Source organism: Thamnophis elegans, chromosome 1 (assembly GCF_009769535.1).
Source record: "Thamnophis elegans isolate rThaEle1 chromosome 1, rThaEle1.pri, whole genome shotgun sequence".
NCBI lineage: Eukaryota > Metazoa > Chordata > Lepidosauria > Squamata > Colubridae > Thamnophis > Thamnophis elegans.
The window spans coordinates 34,822,479-34,837,764 of record NC_045541.1 but is presented as its reverse complement, the minus strand read 5'-3'; the positions used below and the strand labels follow the sequence as shown (position 1 = coordinate 34,837,764).

Below are 15,286 nucleotides of genomic sequence, written 5' to 3'. Positions count from 1 at the left end.
TTAACTTTTTTTTTAATGTCATGCTGTACATGTGTTAATAGAGATGCTTAATTAACACCAGTGGGGCTGTCAAGAAATGCATCTTTCAAAGATGTTGTATTACTGCCAGTACGGTCTCCGCCTTTTCCAGTACCAGAAAGTGTTGCATTGTTTTGGACTGGATGCAAAATACATGCACTTCAGCTATAGCACATAAGTTCACCGCTGGACAAGAATCCCATCCCTTTGCGAATGTGTCTGCAGTTTTTGCTGCCTATTTTTTTTCCTAGGAGAATATGCTATGCTGCAGAGAGTCAGTGATTCTCTGGATATTTCCTGGTAGATCTGACCAGCCGTCATGGCTATTCAGTGTGACAGGGACAGATGTGACAGATTGGTTCTGACACCCTTCCATACCACAAATCAGTGACTGGAGGTGACTCCTGTCCTTCTGTGATTGTGCCCCCACCCCACCCCCCACTCCCCCGCTGCAGGACAGCACAATGATGCACGAATGAACCTTGCCATCGCCCTCACTGCTGCCAGGTATGGGGCTGCCATAGCCAATTACACTGAAGTGGTGCACTTGCTGAAGAAGATGGATCCAGAGAGCGGGAAGAGCCGAGTTTGTGGAGCAAGGTGCAGGGATGTTCAAACAGGTATGTCCTTTGGGCTCTCCTTGGCATTTGTGAAACTCTCTTGTCTCCAGTAGCTTGCTGGCAGGTACCGGTGGGGGGGGTGTCTTTCTGTTTTTCAGAGACCCCCTTCCTTTTTATGCTTTCTGGGGCTGGGTGGCTGCCCAGAGTCTCCCTCCAGCCCTTTCCCCTCAGTAGCTGCACGTACTTTGAGCGCAAGTGGGAGGAAGCGCTGCTACCCAGAAAGGCATTTTAACTCTGGCTTAAAAGAAACAGGGAAATCCTCCCCTCCTCAAACTTAAGTGCAGGAAGGTGGGTGAAGGGAGACTGCAGTAGGGGGCTGGAGTTTGTAAATATCGCTTAGCTGACAAAAAAGGCATGTTTCCAAAGTGCAGTGGCATGTCATTACCGCCAATCATCCTTAACTTCTGTCAGGCTTCCATTCAAATCCTAGTGCTTTGGCAAGCTAAGCTGTGCTTTACATCCAAGCCCTTCTGTCAAGCAAAGCTGACGTTCTGAGATGCCGGGTGGTGCATTTCAGCAATAAGTACCATTTAACAAATTTCAGGGTTTTCGAGAATGTCATTAAATAGAGAATGTCGATAAATAAAAGCCGAATGATGAGGGGGCCCGAAGAAGTCAGATGGGTTGCTACCATTCTTTTCTGCTTCTTTTCCCTCGTTCTATACGAGTCTGATCTTCAAAAACTTTATAAACATTGGGGAGTCAGTGTACTCTTGGCTTAAAAGCCATCTCTATTCTAATTTTGCTGGAAACTGAGCTGCTTGGTTCTATGTGCACGTGTACAAGCCCTGTGTGTGTGTCTGTGTGTGTGTGTGTCTCTACACTTCACAATAGATTAACTTCATGGATAAATTAATAATCCAGAGAGTCAGCGAAGAGAAAAACAAATGGAGTATGTGATTGATGCTGTTTTCTTTCACAGGGCAGGAATTTGATGTCAAAGCCAAATGTGTTATCAATGCTACAGGACCTTTCACAGATTCTGTGCGGAAAATGGATGAGCAGGAAGTATCAAACATCTGTCAACCAAGTGCAGGCGTTCATATTGTGATGCCCGGCTATTACAGGTAACAGTCTTCAAAGCACAGGCCATTTGTAACCATCTTAGGATGTGAATCTAATGGAGTCGAGACAGAAGAATCTAAAGAGATTGTTTTCTGGCTTAAATGGTCCATGTTGAATTCAAGCCTTCATTCCTCCCCCCCTTTCCCTCCACCTTACCTGCAGTATGGAAATTTATTTTGAGTGAGTCAAACATAATCATCACATTTACTAAGGAAGGAGCATTATATAGGAAAGTTAACTACTGTATTTTTTGAAAGTATAAAACGCACCTTTTCCCTCAAAAAATGAGGTGAAAATCTGGGGGCATCTTATACACTGAATACAGCATTTTGGCCTCCCAAAACCTCACCCCTTCACAAAAATAGACGTGCAGAGGGTTTGTGAGGTCTGCAAAGTGCTGCTGGGGAGGGCAAAAATGAGCGAAAAATGGGCCATTTTTTGCTTGTTTTTTGGGGGGGCAGCCCCCAGCAGCATTTTGCAGACCTCTCAAACTCTCTTCATGCCCCATTTTTCACAAAAAAATTGGCATGCAGAGGGTTTGGGAAGCCTGCAGAGTGCAAAAATGTTTTTTTTTAATTTACCTCTTCAAAATCTTGGTGCATCTTATACTCCAGTGCGTCTTATACTCCAAAAAATACAGTAGTCTTTTAATGGTTGTTCAATATCCCTGCCACTGGAGGAGACAGCTGGAGTTTTGAAAAAAGAATGGATACCGTTCCTTCTACCCCTTCAAAAGCCAGAGTTTTACATCTTTATGATTTTGGCAACAAACGTCTTTGGAAGAATGCTAAATGGACAGTTTTTGTACAGGGCTGACTTGGCAGATGGGAAATTTTCTCCATGCCACCTTTATTCTTGCCTCAAACAACTAAGGCTCTAAAAAGTTGTGTTCTCTCACACATTGTGTTCTCTTACCCTCACATTGGTGAGGTAATTCAAAAGGGGTTCTTGGCCATAAGGAAAGTCCTAGATAACCTTTAGCAAGTCGTTGCTAGTTCAGCCAGTATAGCAGACAGTTAACCAGTTTTACACAAATATTCTAAAAATTACTGCAGCTCTTAGCATTCATACAGTACATTCAGTTGTACTATATGAATGCTAAATATTACTACTAATAAGGGGTTTTATTCAGATATGCCCTTCTGCTTGTGGCAGGGCAGTGTTTCCTCACCATATGTTGGAATACTGAATGAGAAAATGAAAATCCAAAATGCTCTGCTTGCCAAAAGAGGCTGTGCCAAGCCTCGGCCAGGCAGAAGTAGGAGGACTAGTGCTCTAGGTGGATAAATAAATATGACAAATTCCTTTGAACCTAGGACTTATTAATGTATTGGGAGTTTTTCCTGTAGAGTTGCCAATTTATTGTGACTGGAATAAATCCACTTTGCCCAAGTGCAGCATCCACTTTATTTTGTCATATAGCACAGGATTTGGTCTCCAGATTCAGTTCTAATAGAATTCACCTTCTTGGTGAGGGACCTTGCTATAAAACAGTTCATAGAGTTAATCATATAAAAATTGAAAATGGGGAACCATAGGATTAGTAAAGCATGGTTTTTCTTACTTGCATGGGTCTTTCAGCAACTGTAGCAACACACACACACACAAAAACACGAATTGTTACACTTCTGTGTAAAAGGAGTGAAAAGACTACAGGTAGTTCTTAACTTATGACCACAATTGAGCCCAAAATTTCTGTTACTGAGTCATTGTTAAGTGAGTTTTGCTGCATTTACCACAGTTGTTAAGTGAATCACTGCAGTTGTTAAATTAGTAACACGGTTGTTAATTGAATCTGGGTTTCCCATTGATTTTGCTTATCAGAAGGTTGCAAAAGATGATCACATGATCCCGGGGCACTGCAACTGTCAAATATGAACCAGTTGCCAAGCATCCGAATTTTGATCACATGTCCATGGGGATGCTGAAACCATCATAAGGGTGAAAATGGCCATAAGTCACTGTTGCAACTTTGAGGGTCACTGAAGAAATGGTTGTAAGTCGAAGATTTACAAAAAAACAAATAGCATATAAAAAACAAATATGTTGGTCTGTTTTATCAAGAAATAGGTTGGGGATAGTTAATGCTAGTCTTAGTTTCTCCTAGTTTTATATAAAAATCAAGAGGGTGTTTACATAAGTGGTACATGTTGGCTTACTTATTTATCATATACAGGTAGTTCTCAACGTATGACCACAATTGTGCCCAAAATTTATGTTGCTAAGTGAGAAAATTGTTGAGTGAGTTTTGCTCCATTTTACGGCTTTTCTTGCCACAGTTGTTAAATGAATCGCTGCAGTTGCTAAATTAATAACATGCTTGTTAAGTAAATCTGCTTGACTCAGCCTTCCATCCTTCCGAGGTGGGTTAAATGAGGACCCAGATTGTTGAGGGCAATATGTTGACACTGTAAACCGCTTAGAGAGGGCTGTAAAAGCACTGTAAAGCGGTATATAAGTCTGCTATTGCTATTCTCCCATTGATTTTGCTTGTCAGAAGGTGGCAAAAGGTGATTACATGACCCCGGCACATGGCAGTTGACATAAAAATGCGAACCAGTTGCCATGCGTCTGAATTTTGATGCAACGGTCATAAGTATGAAAAAGAGTCATGTCACTTTTTTTAGTGCTGGTGTAACTTCAAACAGTCACTAAGTCACTAAGCAAACTGTTGTAAGTCGAGGGCTACCTATACTCATAGTATACCTCCATCTCTGACCTATTTTTAGCATCCTTCAATGATTGGGATTGCTTTCTTTCAAAAGCAATTGCTCCTTAAATATGACATTCTCAATACTATTGAGTTAAAGTTACCAGTTTCATCCTAGTGATGGATTTGATAAATCAAGGGTTGTCCCTGTAATAAATAAATAAGTAAATAAATAAATAATGCCAAAATGTAAATGTATGTATTAATTTAGCAGTAGGCTCTTACTTTGGGTGCCAGACTGAGTCTTATTAAAGAAAATGCATGTCATGTAATTATAGTTACTGTTATCTTTTGGAAAAAATACTTTGACATCATCTGGGGGAAATGATAAATAGTTTTAAAGGCATTTTATGTATAAATGTACCTTTGATTTAATTAATTTAATGTTAATACACTGCAAGCATTTCCCATCGGGTTTTTAAAATTTTATATTCTTCATTAATAGTCCCGGCATTCTCTCTGCACTCATTAATTTTATTCTTCCAATACATGTTTTCACTTAAGCAGTGACTGTATGGCTTTGTCTCACCGCAGCGATGCTAGCATGTAATCTCTTAATAATTCTAAACTTCAATCCAGTGGATGCTGCTTTTAGATTGACTGTCATTCTGCCTCTCAGAAAATGGGGGAAAAAACAGGCACTTGATCCAAAGAGGCAATTGCTGCAATCAGAGCCTAAGCTATGCGTTCAGTTCCCTAATCAGTCATTAGCTTGAAATGCTAAAAAGAAGTATGGATAACAGAGATAAAGGATAAAGGATAAAGAGCTAACAGTTCTCCAGATGCTGAACTTTTGTTCCCAGTAGCCTCAGCCAGCATGGCCAGTAGTACTGGTGGCGGGAATTATAGTTCAGAAATACAGAGGTGGGCAGTGGCGCTCCTTCCTTGTACGTCAAGCTCTTTGATTCCTCTGAAGCAGTGAATAAATGGTAAATATTATACAATGATGGTGAATATTATATTGTCATCTAGAATTTCATCCATGTTACATTCTGGAATTAATCCATTTGGCAGCCAACCCTGGTAGTTATTTGAAATACAGTGAAAGGGAGCAAGGCGGTAATATATGAAAGTTAACCCCTCTCTCTGGTTTTAGCTCTCTCTAATCAGTGGCAGTCAAAACAAATGCAATTACCTCCCAGCAGCCTTTTCAAAAATGTACTCAATCTACAGTTCAGATTCTTTTAAGGCAATTTAGAAACCTCATTTTGAAACTTGTCAAAAGTTTTTTTCTTTAAATAGTTTGAGCCTGTATATTAAATTTCTTGGCTTCTTTAAATCAATAGTGATTTCATTTTGAAAAGTAATTACTTATCTGCCATAGTTTACCTTGCACAAGTCCATGTTGACACCTACTTTTTAAGCTGTTCTTTTCCAAATGTATCCTTAAGCTATATATAATATCATCTCAAAGACTTAGTGTAGAAGTTAGACTTCAAGTGTATATAATTGTCATTATCTCTCAGAGGAGCATCTCGTGCATATTTTTCTGTTACCCAGACCTGTGCAGAGGAAAAATATATAATTATAATAGCAGTGGAATTTCTATTTGGATCTGTGAATAAGAATAATACAAGCTTTCTGTTTTTATATTTATAATATTTTAATCATTTTGTTTATTGGTATATTTATCATATTAGGAACGGTCCATCTCCTCCTTGTATATAATCTGTACAAGTGATTTTAAGTTTCTTCTAGCACTGATGATGTTAGCTAGTTGGGTAATGAAATGTCTGCAAGAAAACAACCAAACTCAGAAAACACAAAGGACTCCACATTTTAAAATTGTATTGCGATTTAAAACATTGTATTAGTACCATCATGGTCAAGCTAATTCTCTGCATCATAGTAGACTAGCTCTGTGCACTAAGCAATGGCTATTGAAGGTTATGAGGGTTCCACCACAAAACCGTGGTCGACTTAAGCGCGCTCGACGAAACCGCGTACCTGATGTCATCACAGCGCGACGAAAAAAGCACGCTGTGAGCGCTAAAGCTAAAATTAACACCTAAACCTAAACCTAACCCCCCGAAACCTAACCCTAAACCTAACCCTTAACCTAACCCTAAACCTAACCCTTAACCTAACTCTAAACCTAACGCTAACCCTTAACCTAACCCTAAACCTAACCCAAACGCTTAACCTAACCCTAAATCTAACCCTAACCCTTAACCTAACCCTAACCCTAAACCTAACCCTTACCTTAACGTGAATCGGCTTGCTTTCAAAGCGCTTTTTAAAGCGCCCTTTTTTCTCCGCGGTCGCTGTTGTCGCGCTGCTGATGACGTCAGCGACGCGCTTTAATCGGGCGCGCTTTAGTGGACCGCGGTTTTGTCGTGCCACGTATAATCCATGTAACTCAGTATAGTCAAATAAATTATATTAATGCAAGGTTCAGGGGGAGAGAGAGGGGAGGGAGGGAGAGAGAGAGAAAGAGAGAGAGAGTGAGAGAGTGTATCATTCTAAGCTCTGCCAGTGAAAGAAGTATTTTTGTTGAGTTTCTAGGGCATGTGGTTTTTTTTGTTTTAAAACCTCCTTTTCCTTAAGAAGCATGGAGGTAAGATATTAGTCATTAGCCACCCAAATTATGCCTTTCCTATAGAAATGAAGAATCCAGTGGATTCTTTGGATCCAGTAAGAGAAGCTTTGCTGCTGCCATTATAATGCCTTGTCTAAAGAAAACGGTAAGTAGGAACCATTTACAACGGACTTTGTATGGAATTAGGCTGCCAGGATGGAGAGCAGGCATGTCCTACTTGCCTTCCATCCTTCTGAGGTCAGTGAAATGAGGACCCAGATTGTTGAGGGCCATATGCTGACTCTGTAAACCACTTAGAGAGGGCTGTAAAGCACTGTGAAGTGGTATATAAGTCTAAGTGCTTATTGCTATTGCTAGGACATGAGAACAAACATTGCTAATATTTAGGAAAGAAAATGGGGCATAGCAATCCTCTTTCTCATTGGTACAATTATAGCTCAGAAGTATGTCTGTGTGTATGTGTGTGTTTATGTTCCTTATTTCTGTTAGAAACATTATAGGAATAAACAGCGGGATGCTCTCTTAACCTGCTGATACCTTTATCAAAACATTTGGCTGGCCTCTGTTGCAAAGTACTAAAGAAAATGGAAACAAGCGATTTGGCCAAGATCAGAACCAGAGTGAAGTAGTTTAGATCATGAATTAATCATTTGATTCCCCATTTGATGCTACTACTAAATACCTCTTTCACAGAAGGCAAACCAATTAATTTCTCACATATAACTGGCCCCAAATGGCGTTCCTTCCAATTAATGTGCACCTTCAATATTATATTTATACATTTCCGTTCATCTAATTCTCTGACTATTTTATTTGAGAAAGTGTTCGTTTCCCTTAACCTTGTCCCCAGAGCAAAAATAATAACAGTAATAATAATAATTATATGGGGAAAAAAATCCACTGTTACATCAATCAGGATTGGAACCCTTGGAGCAATACCTTAAAGACTCCCTTGCCATTTGGAAATTTTGAATTTATCAGACCTGAATACCCTAATTTTACACACACAAAAGCACACCTTGCATGGAACTGCCTATATCCTTAGGCACTACCTTAATCATTCTTAGGTCCTTAATTAGGACTTGAATTATTAAGTTTTTACCAGTGTTTGATTGTGAATCTAACTGCAGATTACTTATCATCATCATCATCGTATCGTCCCTGGTTTTTATCTTAAGGCCTTGTATGATCAAGAAGGATTTTAATAATTTGGAGAAAGAGAAATTGCCACCCATTTACTATTAAAGCAGAAGACTACAGACGCTTGCTTGAAATTTTGTCCTTGAGAATTTTTTGAATATTTGTGTCCTGCGCTGTGACACTGTAACTCCTGAAGTACAGCCTGAAGAGATACAGTGGGTGAATGTATGTGTATGTATCTATGATGTGTCAGCAGTTCTGAACGTTGAAGAACAATCTGTTAGTCTGTGAGCTACACCCCTGAGCTACAGGGGCTCTTCTGCTTGTGTCACTGGCCTTCTTGTTGCTCCCTTTTTGCCTTGACTGTCACAGTTGCACCCAGATTTCCTATTGTTTGGGTATGAAACACCTGTCAACATAATACAGGTAGTTCTTGACTAAACAACAGTGTCAGGGTTCCAAGTAACACCCCTAACAAAAGAAGACTCCGAGGCTTGAGATTCCTCAAAGTTCCATTTTATTAGAGATGTCATATTGGCACAACTGGGAAACACAAATCTGAAGGTTTCCAGGTTTTCCCCACCCAAAAGAAAGTTCAAGTCCCTGCCCAGCACTCACATGTCCATCATATGGTCCAATCAGACCCCGTCCCAACTGGAGATGCCTCCCAGTCACACCACTCCAGGTGCAGGACAAGGTGTCCTTGACTCTCTGTGAAGGAATGTTATTTGACTATATATCTCCCGTACTCCATACAATCCCCTCTCCCATTTTCCCACAGACTAAATGTGGCAGGCCTAAAGGCCCAATGCAAAAGATGGCTTCTAGGCCTAACAAAAAGTTCTTTTAGTGACCGTTTAAAGTTACAACGGCAGCACTGATAAAAGTAACTTATGACCGTTTTTCACAGTTACAGCCATTGTAGCCTCCCCGTGGTCACGTGATCAAAATTCAGCTGCTTGGCAACTGGTTCATACTTATAACTGTTGCAGCGTCCTCAGGGTCACGTGATCACTTTTTGCAACCTGACAGCAGAATCAATGGGGAAGCCAGATTCACTTAACAACCAAGTTCCTAACTTATCAGCTGCAGTGATTCCCTTGACAACTGTGGCAAGAAATGTTGTAAAACAGGGCAAAACTCTGTAAAAAATTCTCACTTAATGACATAAACTTTGGGCTCAATTGTGGTCATAATCAAGGACTACCTGTATTAGATTCAAATCCATGACTGCAATATTGCCTGTACTCTTCTAGGTCTCTGGCGCCCTTTTTGCTAAGGTGGTATTCATTGCTATGTTATTATACAAAGCAACATTTTCCAACAACCTGGAAGAAAAGGGGGAAAAAAGTAATATTTGTTGGCTTCTTCTAGCCCTGATAATATGGGACTTCTTGACCCATCGACTAGTGATGGGCGAGTGATTTTCTTTCTGCCATGGCAAAAGATGACTATCGCTGGCACTACTGATACTGCAACTGAAGTTACCCATCACCCGATACCAACCGAAGAAGATATCAACTTCATTTTGACAGAAGTGCGCAACTATCTTAACTGTGATGTTGAAGGTAATTTTCAGTAACATTAAAATGTAATTTTATTATAATTATTTTATTTAAAATATTTTTATTCTTAAGGCAGAAGTGTACAACCCGAGACCACAAGAGCACATGATCCCTGCCTCCCAAATTTTTTATCATAATTGTAATTTTTGAGGCAACAAACAAAATATATAACTGAAGAATCACCATGCTAATTGTGCTTCACTTTACATGTGATTCACATTAAAAACATACTTTCAGAAGTTCCTTTGCATCATGAGTGCCTCCCTTGCCCTAGAAAAAAAAAACCATTTTATCCTTCACCTGTAAGGCAAGCCAGGTCTCCCCACCCCATGCCAAAGATTTTTTTGTATATTTCTGCCTACCACAAAACCAGTAAATCTTTCAGTATTGTCGTGGGGATGGCCTAATATACCAATTGTTATAGCTGATTTTCCTGCCAAATTCTGCATTACTTCAATGAACCTACGATAGTACTTGAACAAATCAACAAGATTTGTTGTAAGTAAGTTGGAAATAATGCTTTCTTTGGAACTCTACAGTGTTAAATGAGTTCTGCTAATAGGAGGTGCCAATTACACACACAAACCACACAGAGGCAGCAGTTCTGCCCTTTTCTTTATAATACTTGCATAGTATCAATGGAGATATTTCCCTTAACAGTTAGGATCTTCTTCAGGGAATACCTGTCCTATCAGTATTTCTATGAAGGGTAAGCAGCTTTGTTTATGAGTCTAAATCCTGATTTTTCATACCTAAACTCCACAGGACAGCCCTGCCACTGCATTGAATAATCACTGCATGAACCAACTCTGTTTTCTTGTTTAGTCAATCTATTAAGAGCCAGGATTTGCATTTTTATGCCTTTTTATTTCTTTATTCTAAACCAATATGACACAACTTGAAGAATCCAATGTTGCAGGTGACTCTCAAAAGCCTTTAATTTTCAACGTGGCAAAATCTAATTTTAATTGAATTAAGATGTAAATTAAGGTTAGTCCCTATTAACTTTTTGAAATGTGGCCCTATCACATTCCTTAAAAAACCACTTACCTTTCACCTGCCATCCTTTCAATTTTTTAAAAAAGAATGGCTTTGTTTAAGGAACACACCTTTCTGCTGTGTTTTGAAGTAATTTTTAAAAAATAAAATACATTCTTCTCCTCCTTCACTCCCTGAATGATATAACTGGTAGAAAACAATTTGCAATGTGTCATTTGTTTATTTAACTAGAGATGCGCCCTGAATAAATTTTTAGTCATTGTCTATCTATGAGATTTGATAACTGGGGGACCTGAACAGATTTCATTAATTATCCAGCTTCTTTAAAGTGATTCTCTAAAAAGATTTAGACTCTGACCTGCCCTTTGTAGATTTATACTCATATTCGTAATCCCTTTTCAATTTTTTTTTTAAAAGACCGAACATTCTAGATTGCTTGTTTGTTCTACCTTGAAATGGATAATTGATAGTTCTGTTATTGTTGTACCATTAAAGGAAAATGGCCTACAGGAGAGGAGGAGGGGAAAAAACCCATTATCATTAGGTACTTCTTGCAAAAATTTATAAAAGAGCTGAGGTTTGTCAGGCAAGGTGGTTGATTCTACTAAGCTACAGCTTGGAGAAATGATTAAGGCAGCATTTGTTTGTTTGTTTGTTTATTTAATTATTTACAAGGCAGTTCTGCAAAAGTAGCCTTCTTGAGCGTTTTAATGCTTTTGAAAGTAACCAACCTGGGCTGTGCACTGTTTTCCTCGTGTGTAATTAGTCGTGTTTATAGATTGTCTGTTAGAGAATTAGCAATTGTGCTGGCCGTATCAACTCACGGCAGACCTGCTTTTTTGCTGCCAAAGACAGTGGCAGGGTTATCAACTTACACAGGCTTGGATGTGTTCCAGCTGTTTAATTATAGTGTCACACATGCTGCTTTTTCTAGTTTCATTAATTTATAAATGTAATATGGTATCTTATTTCAGTGATTAGCACTTCATTTTGGTGGGCTAAACACGCTGGCACACAACATTGATTTCTCAGATTTCTTGTTCTTTCGGGATATTTTTACAAGGCATTATTGATTTTTCTGTTAACACCCTTGTGAAGGTACTGTCCTTAAAACAATCCTCCCCGCATGCACACTCCATACAAAAGCCTGCGTAAGAGTTTTTAGTCCACTGATGGAAGATCACAACAGTAATTTAGACTTCCATATTTTATTTATGAATAGACATTACCAGGGTTTCCCGAACCGGTTGGAACGGGGCCGGCGGCGTCCTCGTGCATGCGCGCAGTGCATGCATGCGTACTAGCACCTGTGCGATGCTCCAGCTGCTCCTGGAGGATCGCGCAGGCGCTGTATGCGTTCTGCACATGCGTGGAAGCGCAGAACTCGTCAAAACTGGGTAAGAAACGCGGGCGGGCTGGTGGATCCTTCGGCGTTCCCGGGTTACTTACTTCCGGGTTCGCCAACCAACCGGTTCACGGGGACCGCCGCAAACCGCCTGAAACCCACCCCTGGACATTACATGGATGATAGGCATGCAAGAAACCTGGCCACACAAACAAGCAAATCCCCATCCGTAGGCAGTATACGAAACCACATCCCCTCTAGTCCATGGAAAAAACTCTCTTAACTGAACTGGTCCTGGTGTCCAAAATGTTGGAGCCACTGAGTTAATTCATTCAATAGATTAATAACTCAATAGGAAGCAGGAAAGAAGATGAATCTGTTTTCACCATAGAGTGTAATGTTGTCACGGTCATATTCTTGAGATGTCAATAATAATAGGATCAAGGCATAGTTTTTTAAGTATTGTGGTACCTTCTGCGGATAAATTTGATCACATTCTGGGTTGGGACAAAGCAAGAAATTGCTTACTGTTGATTGACCTCATGCTCAGCTGGATGGGAGAATTACATAAGATGTATGAATATGTTAATCAAATAGGTCAGTTTTTTGAGAGGACAAAAGAAAAAAAAACTGGATGCAGAAGAACTCTGGTCACAACCATAATTCATTCCATAACTTTGGTCGCAAACCGATTTGGTCATGACCAGAACCTAATTTTGGAAACTTGGTGCTTACAAAAAAAATGGCATGGAAGGGGAAATTGGCCGCAAAAAAAAAAAGTGAATTTTTGATCGGAACCCGATTTGGTAGTGGTTACAAGTGTTTGTGACCAGAGGTTCTATTGTACTTGCTTTTTATTTGCTATGATAGGGTCTTAGAAAGTGATGGCAGCTGTAGCTGCATGTTTCTTTTTTCTTCTTCTTATGCATATTCAACTTTTCTTCTTCCTTTTCTTGGTTGTAGAAACTATAGTTTGCCATTGTCTACCAAGAAATCAGAAGTGGAAAAGGAAGCACATAAACCTGTGTTTGTTTAAAAACAAAAACAAACAAACAAACAACAAACAAGGAATACAAAATAGATGGTCACAATCTTAGGGCATTTCCCATAATCTCTCCCAAAATTGCAGAAGTTCTTGACCAAGCAAGATTTCATTCAATTTGCAATAAAAAAAATTATTTCTTGCCCCTCCCCGGGGACATTGTGGTCATCAGCTTGCCGCTCAAAAGCCATCTATGGACAGGCAGCAACAGAAATGGCATTAACTGCTTTAAAGTGAGCTTAAGGAATCAACCACAGTAGGTCTGGGACAGCCTCTAATTGTGGGTAAGATGAAAGGAGGAGATGAGAAGTCACTCAGTGAATACAACAAAGCAGGGATTTCCTGCATCCAAGCTCACATTTTTTAAAATACTTACCTTCATATTTTTCTCCAACATTCAAAAAGCTTCAAACAGAACTGGGGGAAAAACTCATTAAAAGCACCTTGCTATTTTTCAGATGTGTTTTTGTTTGCTATCAATTTGGAATTTTTTTCATAGGACCGAAGGGAAAAATGATGAAAACACAAAATATATATATATATATATATATATGTATGTATGTATGTATGTATGTATGTATGTATGTATATATATATATAATATATAATATATATATATATAGATATATATATAATAATATATATTATATTGGGTGGGTCCTTGTTTAATATTCTTACGCTTTCCTCTTCAATTTGGATGGTATATTTCTTTCCCTATCCTAAGAAAAACACATTAGTATTTTTATATTGCTCTGAAATATTAGTAACTAGAAACAACCTAGTTAGAAGTAAGCTATAGAGAAAAATGATGGATGAGCCTTTCTTCTTTTTGACTTAGTGACATGTGAAAATAAAGTGCTCTAGTGTTATCTCAGTGACCCCTTGAGGTGGTCTACAGGAAGCCAGATAACTTTAGTCCTTAAAAAAAAATTCAAGGAAGAGAATTTAAAGAGTAAAAACAGCAATTTCAAATTTTTGACCTTTCTGAACTGCAAAGTGTGCCTGACAAATTCTGCCTCTTCCTGCAAATAGCTTGCAGAGAGTGATGACAGTACTCTTTCCCGAGGTTTTGGCCAAATAGAATAATGAACAATTCCAGACTAGTTCATAAAAATCATCCTATAAGTTCCTGGCCAGGCAGATTGTATTTCCCACATAGTAAGAATTCACTATTCATCTTTATTTTTCCCCGGAGGCTAAAATGTTTTTTTATACATATTGACAGTGAGTCCATGTTTACAAATTCAGAATTTACAATGGTGTTTTCCTAAGTTAGCAACTAACTTCTCCATGCAATGTACTTAGTTCTTTGAATTATTTAAATACAAATTGTGACGAAGCTTCTGAGATAAGAGTTCCTGATAATAGTTAGTTATCTTGTATAGATAATACTCAAACAGCGGGGATACAAACTCAAAACAATAAGTAGAATTCTCAAGGTGTGAATTAGCTAGAATATCCCAAATACTAAAATGTGTCAAGAACTATATGTAAACGTAACAGCCAAATCTTCATTTATAGAGCTATGTGAACGTGAAGTTTGGCATAAATAAGAGATATGTGTAATTACTAAATAGTAGAGTAAAGCTAAATATGTAATTAATTGCTTAGCCAGAGATGAGTCAAGGTTGAATCATATAAAAATGCCTGTTGTAAGAAAAAATTGTGGAAAATATTAATAAGAATTCCAGATTTTGAGATTTAGGACATCATGGTTTTTGGGGCAGGCTTCAAGTTACCTCACTGGCACTTAATTCTTTTTTCCTCAGAAAACTTGTTTCTCAGTTTTATTACCAAACTCTTATAGTTTTGTGTCCCGTTTAAGTATTTGTTTAATTGAATCAAAAGACGGAACTGTACTGAATTTGTATCTCTCTTTCATTTTGCCTTTTCTTATTAAAATTCGTGGCACTGACACCATTGCTTCTCCAAGATGACATTTTAAAAGTTGTGACTACTTTCTTTCCTAACAGCATTTAAATCATATATTATTTGAAATCCTTTCCTGAGATGGTGCTTCTGACAAGACTTTTTCTCTTCTTCTGTTTTCCACTACAGTGAGGAGAGGAGATGTTCTGGCAGCATGGAGTGGCATTCGTCCCCTTGTGACGGATCCCAATTCTAAAGACACACAGTCTATATCTCGAAATCATGTGGTGCATGTTAGTGACAGCGGTCTTGTGACTATCGCAGGTACTAGGTTGTTACTTATAATTCTTTTCTTTCTTGTTAGAATTATTTCT

The 15,286-nt window shown here is 38.7% G+C and overlaps 1 protein-coding gene across 2 annotated transcripts in view; it reads left to right on the top strand.

The window, feature by feature from the left end:
- The window catches only part of GPD2 (glycerol-3-phosphate dehydrogenase 2), a 95,076-nt gene that overhangs the window by 63,135 nt on the left and 16,655 nt on the right, over window positions 1-15,286 (top strand). For both annotated transcript variants that reach the window (XM_032223876.1, XM_032223885.1), the window contains exons 7-10: window positions 474-638; window positions 1,561-1,705; window positions 9,467-9,660; window positions 15,102-15,236. In XM_032223876.1, coding sequence (XP_032079767.1) covers window positions 474-638; window positions 1,561-1,705; window positions 9,467-9,660; window positions 15,102-15,236 — 639 coding nt within the window. The remainder of the gene's footprint in view (window positions 1-473; window positions 639-1,560; window positions 1,706-9,466; window positions 9,661-15,101; window positions 15,237-15,286) is intronic.